Below are 8733 nucleotides of genomic sequence, written 5' to 3' on the forward strand. Positions count from 1 at the left end.
ATATATATATATATATATATATATATATGCATGCTTTTATTTCTTATTACGTCAGGTTTGGTCCTCCATACCTCAGGTCTTGCAGACGACCTTGAAATCGTTTCTGTATTTAGAAACTGTCTGACTGTTTTTTCTGATCTGAAGTTTTTTCTTATTAAATCAACTATTTTTATTTCTTGTAATTTTCTGACTGTTTTTTTCTTCTTGTTATTCATTATTTTCTTTGTCTGCAGGTGTTCGGCTTCCTGGCCATGTTGGCGTTTATCCTTGACGTCGTCTTCTTCCTGAAGGTCAAAGGTAATCCCTTCCAGGGCACTAAGGCCCCGCCCACCACCAACGGCGCCGTTCCTCCGCCTGAGGCCGAGAAGCTGAACGGAGACGCCAACGGAAAGGCGTAGGACACCGCGCGCCTGCAGGGGGCGCTCCGCCTGCCAATCAGAACCGCCTGAGACACAAACTGGTTTTATTACTGAAGATTCGGAACCAGCAGACACTAAAACAACCAAACCACTAAACTCTGCTCCACTGGGAATCACACGGCTTACTGGTTCTGACTGGTTTTAACTGGTTTTAACTGGTTTTAACTGGTTTTAACTGGTTTTCTCTTGCTCTGCCAGCTTTGCTTTTTAACAGTTGCCTTGAAATTCTCACTATCTTGTAGAAATGATGTAAGCTCCTTATTAACTTGCCACCATTTCTTGACGTTTTTAGAAAATGTTTTAAAAAATGAATTTTTCTGTAAATTTTCTGATTTTTGTATATTTGTCCACTTGGATCGCTTTAGGAAGTTTATTTTATTCCCTGAAGGAAGATGAATGTTTATTTTTTAAATGAATCAGACAGAAACTGTTCAGCTGTTTATGTCCAAATGAAAAGTTTCATGTCAATCATCTGCAGGTTTCACTGAAATCAGGAGGAACCTGAAGATCTAAAGTGAAATGCCTTTCACTGTCCAGCAGGGGGAGCTGTAATCTGATTTGAGTCGTTTTCCATAATTTTCCCTGAAATCAGTTTCTTCTAATCTGAAACATGAAACGGTGAACCGTGTAAAGTTCCTGCAGCCGATGGGATTTATCTCCATCCTGCTGCCAGCAGCTTCGTGTTTCTAAATGTTTCTGTCGCTTAGACAGAAACTGATCATATCGGATCTTCGGTTTGGTCCGGGTTCAACGTCTGTCCTGCTGTTACACTTTTAATCGTCTTAAAGGAAACTACTTCCTGTCAGGCTGAGGGAACCACTTCCTGATTTTTAATAGAAAACAACAGTTTCAGGATGATCTTCAGCCTTTTCTGCTGTTTTATAAATGTTCAGTAATCCCTCAGATTGAACCGTTTATGCTAATATTGTTGATTTATCTCCATATTGTTGGTTTTATCTCCATATTGTTGGTTTTATCTCCATATTGTTGGTTTTATCTCCATATTGTTGGTTTTATCTCCATATTGTTGGTTTTATCTCCATATTGTTGGTTTTATGCCCGTAGACTAGAGAGGACTGCAAGTTAAAGGAGAGCAGTTGTTTCTCCTCCTGGTTTAGTTTCTTCCTGATCGACCTGAACACGTTTGAATCTGTTTTATTGCCAATAATGACAATCATGTAAAAATACAAATGCTAGTGGTTTTTCTGTCAGACGATCCTGTTTTGTATCGGCGTGTCGCTCTTCAGAGCCAAATCAAATGTTTTCTATGATTTATATGAAGTGTAACTTCCTGTTCCTCTGTTTGCTGCATTTTAATAAACTCTTTAACTTTATTCATGTTTTGCTTCTGGTTTCTTCCTATTCCAACATCTGGACCACTTCAGTTCTGCAGCAACTGCCAGGCTCTTGATTTGAAGAGCTTTATTTTGTGAATTACTTCTTCCTCTAATTGGTTTAAAGGGCCAGTGTCGGGTAAATTTTTCCCTCATCAAAACAAACCTGGAGTGTTGCCTTGATTTCACAAATCCTCTGATCTCCATGGCAACCATTCAGCTTCAAACGCCTGGGTGGGCCTACCCTTCTCCGAGGCGCAGCTCCTCCCCCACTCAGCTCCTTCAGACTAGTCAGCAGCAATCAGCAACAACCTCTACTTTAGTTTGACAGATAAGTTCAAAGCGATGCTGCAGGAACACATTTAATTATCCATATCGGCTCTTTTCAGTTTGCATTTTAATGATCTGATGACATGTTAAGAAGCATAAAATATTAAACATTTCTTTATTCCATGTAATAATTTAAGGATGACATTTAGCTTTGTCCCTTTTGGCACTCCGTAGAAGAGCTCCAGATGTTTGTTCATCTTCTCTGGATTCAACCGAGTCCAGCTGATTCACTCAGTACCTGGGAAGTCTGCCCAGTTCTCCCAGTTCTCCCAGCTGCCTGACGGATGCACTGCACCGGTTTGTCCAGCAGGTGACAGTAAACGGCTTCACCAGAACTTCAATATTTGACAATTCAAGGAGAATAACAACCCAACAAACGTGATTCAGGAGGACCGGCTGGGTTCTGGTTCTGGTTCTGGCTGGTTTCTGGTTCTGGTTCTGCCTGGTTCTGGTTCTGGCTGGGTTCTGGTTCTGGTTCTGGTTCTGACTGGTTCTGGTTCTGGTTCTGACTGGTTTCTGGTTCTAGTTCTAACTGGGTTCTGGTTCTGCCTGGTTCTGGTTCTGGTTCTGGCTGGTTTCTGGTTCTGGTTGTGTTGAAGGGACATTATTCTGTGTTTTCCATTCACATATTTCCATTTTACAGTCCAGTAATTATGTTGCATTCAGATCTTATAAAATAATAAACATACTGCTCAAAAAAATAAAGGGAACATTTCACTTTAATTTTGTGTGTGGCTCCAAATCCAGGCCTCCATTGGTTAATAAATTTGATTTCCATTGATGATTTTTGTGTGATTTTATTGTCGGCACATTCGACTTTGTACAGACCAAAGTATTCAATGAGAATATTTCATTCATTCAGATCTAGGATGTGTTATTTGGGTGTTCCCTTTATTTTTTTGAGCAGTGTACATAAACTATGACTAAATAAATTTCATTGCCTGATTTAACATCTTGAAATTGGGTCTCTGCCTCTTTAAGAAGCTCCTGCTCTTCCTGAAGCTCCGCCTCCAGGAAATCATCCCAACATGGTTCCTCTATTAACCCTTTAATGTTTTTACCAGCGCTGCTCTGAGCAGCAGCTCCTATAATGAGCTCAGCAGCTGTTTGCTAATTGCTGCTGGCTAGTCTGAAGGAGCTGATTGGGGGAGGAGCAGCGCCTCGGAGGCGGGGCTAGGTCCACCCAGGCGTTTTGCCTGAAAGAATGAAGGCAACACTCCTGGAAAAAACATTCAAACATGATAGAGCAATTTTAAAAAATTGATTTTACATGATAGTGGCCCTTTAAATTGTAACTCATCTATAGTCTGGAGGGCCACACAAGTGGCCGTGGTGAGCCGGATTCGGCCCGCGGGCCTTGACTTTAACACGGGTTCTATGGCTGCTGAAAGTTTTTACTGAATAATAGGGTTGAATCTGTTGTGTGTTTTTAAAGAGTTAAAATCAGATTCAAAGTATTTTAGGACTGGAGTGGTTTCTAGTCTTTGGTTTAATTTTGACCTTTGACCCAGTTTACCTCGTAGGCGCACTAATGATCAGACTTCCAGCTTTTTGACCTTCTAGCAGGTTTTATTGGCTGCGAGCTGAACTTTATTTCGTCTTTTAAAAGTTCAGATGGGGGGGCTCTAGTGAAGAAAGCCACAAACTCCGGGAAAAACAAGACTATGGACGGGTACATTGGCGGTGCTAATGCTACCGAGGCTAATGCTAATGTAAGAAGTGGCCATACGGAGCGAACCCAGAGACTGGCTCCAGGGGAAAGACCCGGATGCTCGAGATGAGCCAGGAAATATGTAAAACTACACAGCAAATTCAAAAGTGTTAAATGTTTTGGTGTTAGTAGATTTTTTTCAAAAGCAGAGTTAATTTTATTCTAACATTCTGTTAATGTAACTCTCGGGTGTATAATATTAGTAGTTAAAATAAGGTGTTAAAATGGAATTAGTAACTCTAACCTCCTACAGCGGCTATAACACTGTTGGAGTAAATTCACCCCCATTTTCACAGTTTTCCAACGAACCGAAGCGACCGAAACAAATATTCACAATTTGTTTCCACATGGGCCAGTTGTTCGCCACGCTTGGTCAGTATTTTTTTTCTGAGATGGTTTTAATTATCATTAATATTTTGAGTTGAAGCCAACCTATGTGACGGGCGGTGATGCGGCATAAGTATGGTTTAGCAAATTCATTATTCATTAGCTGAAATTCGTTGTTTGCAGGTAAAACTATAGCATTGAAAAATGCGTGCAGATGAACACTGACTTCTTTTTTGCTAACTTAAATACATCTTATGCAATTTTCATATTGTGAAAGGCTGACAGTCATGTCGATGCTTTCCGAACACGACGCTACCCTGCCAGCATGCCTAGGTGGGCCCCATGTGGGGAAAAGGAGGGCAGACCATATCGGTCCCATATGGGTTTGCCCATGTAGGGCCACAGCCCACATGGGCCCTACATGGGCCCTATATGGTGGTGGCCCACATGGGTTTGTCCATTTAGGGCCCATGTAGGGCCCATGTGGGCTGTGGCCCCACATGGGCAAACCCATGTGGGGCCATCATGGAACCCGCGGACAAACCCATATGTGACCCATATATCAGCCCTCCTTTCACCCACATGGGGCCCACCTAGGCATGCTGGCTGCGGCAGCTGTTCTGATTCGGTTCTGAGTTCACATTTAAATTCCTCCAGAGTTTTGTCCACATCGTTTAAGTAAAATAAAAGGTTGAGGATTTGTATTTATTTTGGCACTAACTATTGTGCATTAAGACAAGACAATTTCAGCAAATTACTTTTGAGAATACAATCGTTTCTGAAATTGTCTTGTGAGCTGCTTGGGCCTCCATAAGTTCTGGCTCGTAGTTTTTTCCCTCTTTTTCTTTTTGCCAGGCCATTACCAAATCTTTTGCAAAGCTATTCTATCTTATTTTTAATTGATCTCTACACAGGAGATGCTTGCAAAGGTGGAATATGGTGGTGTACAGAAGTTAATGCAGACGTTTGATGAGTTGGTTAAATCTGTGCTCCAAGCTTTCAAAGTTGGATAGAAAAGCAGCCAACCTCAGGTAAAACAACGCTATAATAATTTGGTTTAGGCTTCTTCTTGATATTGGATGAATGTTGGTCAGATTTAACAACCTTTATGATCCCAAGTTTTTTTTTAAAACTGTAAAATCCTCTTACATGTTGAATGCTCACCAGACATAATTTGTGTTGTCGGGCATTATTCCAGGTGTTTTGCATTGTCATGGATTTTGCTGTAATTTTAAAAAAAAATTCTTTTATGGTCTTTTTTCTAGATTTTGAGATCTGTGTGGTGGAAGATGAAGCACCATCCTCAGTAACAATCCCTCTCGTCCGCCCAACATCATCAGTGTCCCCAGATTCCACAATTATTCTGAAAAGTTCTAAGAACCGTAAGAACGAACTTGGAGAGCTTGGTCATGAGGAAGCAAAACAGGTTAGAAGCAAAGCCAAAAGTTATTTCCAGTGCTTAAATGAATATTACAAGCACGAACATTTTGGGTGTTTGGATTTAATCTCTCACAGAAGGTGCACACTGCCCTGGGGTCAAACCCAGAGGGTGAGGAAATCATGAGTGAATACAACAAAACTAAAACACTGTCAGATGCAACTCGTCAACAAATGGTCAACATGCTGGTTGCAGATATGATAGAATAACACGGGTAAGACTTGTTGATGATGACAGAAAGCAGTGTTGAGTGAGCAGCATAGCAATTATTTTTGTTTTTGATAGGAGGATCCCACCTGTAAGTGTTCGGACTTGCTATGCACTGGGGATCGTAACGTTTTCCATATCTCCAAGATCCGTACTCAAAAAATGGCTATGTAAGTGTTAATATCTATGAAACCTGATGTCTCTGTTATTGATGGATGATGAAAGATAGTTGAAAATGTCTTCCTTTGTTCCATTTTTTTATTGCGTATGGTTTTTGTTGGATTGTGTGTGTGGCTGATGTACATCCATGAGCAGGAACATTTCTGTGATCCAGAGGCCAACCAGCGAAACACTTTGATGGAGCACTAGGGTCTCCCAAGCAAAACTTCCCAGATGGCCCAACAACAGAAAGAGGATCTTTGCTCGTTGGTGGACAGCTGTTTGGGGAGGAGGGCATGGAGGCCCCGCTGTCATTAGACAGACAGAAGATGGTTCATGACCCGGTGCTGCATCACCAGTCTTGGATATCTTCCCTCGTTTCCTTGATACCCCTGGGCTGGTGAGTATATTTATAGATATTTCACTTTAAATCTAAAAAGTGAAGAAAATATCCCAAAGGACACTAAAGTAACCAGTATTTGGTTTCTGTTTTTTCTTATTACAAGACTGACCAGGATTTCTCAATGATGCTTGAGGACGAAGTCTCGGGAAGATTTCTTTCCAAATGGTCTTATATTTGAAACAAAAAGTCATTGCAGAAAGCCAAAGTCTCCCATCAAGTCCTTCTGTTGAGTTACGAGCTTCTTGTGACCCAGAGCCCTCAAATGACTGTGGTAAATTGGGACAGTGTTTCAGTATATACTTACCTTTGTTTTCAGAAGTCAAATTTGATCTTTTACCTGAATTTCAAGATTTCTGTTTTCCAGTTCATTTTTAAACTTTTGTCTCAAATGTGCTTGTTGTCGTCTAGGATGGGATGGTGACCTGGCAGCTCTAATACTGTTACTGCAGCTCCTACCCCCAAATCAAGAGGCCACAAAAATCAGCAAAGATTAGCTCAGCAGCCAATCATGTAGTAAGATTCCTCAAGCTAAGCAGCATTAGCCTTTTTGTAAACCTCTTTGTAGCTCATGATTTCTGTCCTGTATGCTGCATGACTTTGTAAAAACGGTAAGCCTTGAAATAAAACCATGAAAGATGAAATTATGTCTTATCTATTGATCAGACAAGGGATCAACAAATACCATTATGGCTCTGCTTTAAAAAAAAGTTAATTGACAGATCTGGGGTCAGTAAACTCACATAGGCTGTTCAGAAAGAAATTAAAAAAGCATTACTATGTTGATCTTTTATTGTACTTGGATAAAGTTGTGTTCAGACAGGTTACTTGCTTGGGCCTGTAGAGATTATATGTAAACTTAACAGTTGAATTTTACTCATGACTGATGCCTGTCATTCAGATTACAGGAAGGAGCCAGTCTCTCTACCTTCCTGGACAAAGTTGCCACCAGGCATTGGTGAACAAAAGAAGAATATTCTGAGGTTCTTCATCGTTGGTATTCCATGTGCTGCTCCAACTTCAGTGGCTGCTTTTGATGGACTGTTCAAAGCTCACTTTGTCTTCAGCCTCTCATATGATGAAGCTCTTTCCAGTTTCTACACCTTCATTCAAACTACAATCTACAATATTGATGTTGGGAACACAGGAAAGCCCACGAGTCAAGGAGCTGAGAGCACGTCTCCTGCATTAAGAGGTGAAAGTGTCAAACTGCAGCAGAATATAGACGGGTGTAGGACGACTTAAAATCCATTTGACAATGTTCATATGCTTTGTTTGTAAAATCCACCACAAAGACTGTCAACATTTAAAATTTCATCATGGTTTATATCCTGCTAAAAGTTTATGTTTAAAATGTGGAGAGCAGGGTTGTGTTTCTTCTTTTTGCACTTACAATGGCTTTCGAAAACATCTTCACAATGTGCACAGTCATCATGATAAGCATGTAGGGATACAGCAGGAAGCTGTCATACAAACAAGTTCCTGCTGTTCGCACACAGGACTCGCTCGTCGCTCTATAGTCGCTCACTTACAGGTTCTGGTCTTTGTTCAGTCATTTGGAGGAACTTCTCACTGATGTTCAGAGTCAAGCAAGAGAAGCAGTACTCCAAACATTTTCTCCTGATAATCAGGAATCATTTACAGAAGAGTTGAACACAGTTTAAACCAATTACAAAACCCTTTTTCAAATTTTAACAGGTGTTTATAGCCAAATACCTGTAAGGGACAAATACATGTATGTGCCTGTTTTAGGTCCAATAGATTATTCTATTTTTAAGAATAGTGAAATTAGAGAACTTTTCTTGCATGAGAAACAAAGACAAACAGGTTTATACAAAGACATTACTGATGGATTATATTTCCAAAATCATCCTCTGTTTTCACAACAGAAATATGCTTCACAAATTTTGCTTTATTATGATGATTTTGAAACTGCTAACCCATTAGGTTCCAAAAAAGGGATGCATAAATTGGGCTGCATTTATTTCACAATACTAAACCTCCCACCAAAGGTAAACTCTGTGCTAATGAATGTGCATTTGGCTGCTCTGTTCTACACAGAAGATTTTAAAAAATATGGTTTTGAAGAAATACTTCAAAACCATATTGATGACTGATGACTTGAAAATTTTAGAAACCAAAGGAATCCTGCTTCCATTTATTGAAGAGCCAGTGTTTGGTTCTGTTAGTCAAGTTACGGGTGACAACCTTGCTTTAAATGGCTTGTTGGGTTTTGTTGAGTCATTTGGTGCAACACACTGGTGCAGATTTAGTTTGATAAACAAGGAAGAAATTCAGCCTGTTTTTAATGTCCTTCGCTCCAGAAAACGTCATTCTGAACATTGTAATGCATGAAGTGAAGACCCTGCTGGTAGAAGACCTTGTGTTCTCAATTCATTAGAATATTT

General features: G+C 40.3%; 1 protein-coding gene and 2 long non-coding RNA genes across 4 annotated transcripts in view; all 3 read left to right on the top strand.

Annotated features, from left to right (window-relative positions):
* cmtm6 (CKLF-like MARVEL transmembrane domain containing 6) overlaps positions 1 to 992 on the top strand; it is a 12199-nt gene extending 11207 nt beyond the window's left edge. For both annotated transcript variants that reach the window (XM_015024544.1, XM_015024543.1), the window contains one exon: positions 234 to 992. In XM_015024544.1, coding sequence (XP_014880030.1) covers positions 234 to 398 — 165 coding nt within the window. In that variant the 3' untranslated portion in view covers positions 399 to 992. The remainder of the gene's footprint in view (positions 1 to 233) is intronic.
* Positions 993 to 5345: 4353 nt separating this feature from the next.
* LOC106941494 (uncharacterized) lies at positions 5346 to 6072 on the top strand. Its single transcript, XR_001423384.1, has 3 exons — positions 5346 to 5547; positions 5637 to 5773; positions 5845 to 6072. It is a non-coding gene; the product is annotated as an uncharacterized LOC106941494 (long non-coding RNA).
* A 27-nt stretch (positions 6073 to 6099) lies between these two features.
* LOC106941493 (uncharacterized) lies at positions 6100 to 7801 on the top strand. Its single transcript, XR_001423383.1, has 3 exons — positions 6100 to 6325; positions 6432 to 6599; positions 6737 to 7801. It is a non-coding gene; the product is annotated as an uncharacterized LOC106941493 (long non-coding RNA).
* Positions 7802 to 8733: the final 932 nt, after the last annotated feature.

Source organism: Poecilia latipinna, unplaced genomic scaffold (assembly GCF_001443285.1).
Source record: "Poecilia latipinna isolate Pla-1442-1.1 unplaced genomic scaffold, P_latipinna-1.0 Scaffold3703, whole genome shotgun sequence".
Taxonomy (NCBI): Eukaryota; Metazoa; Chordata; class Actinopteri; order Cyprinodontiformes; family Poeciliidae; genus Poecilia; species Poecilia latipinna.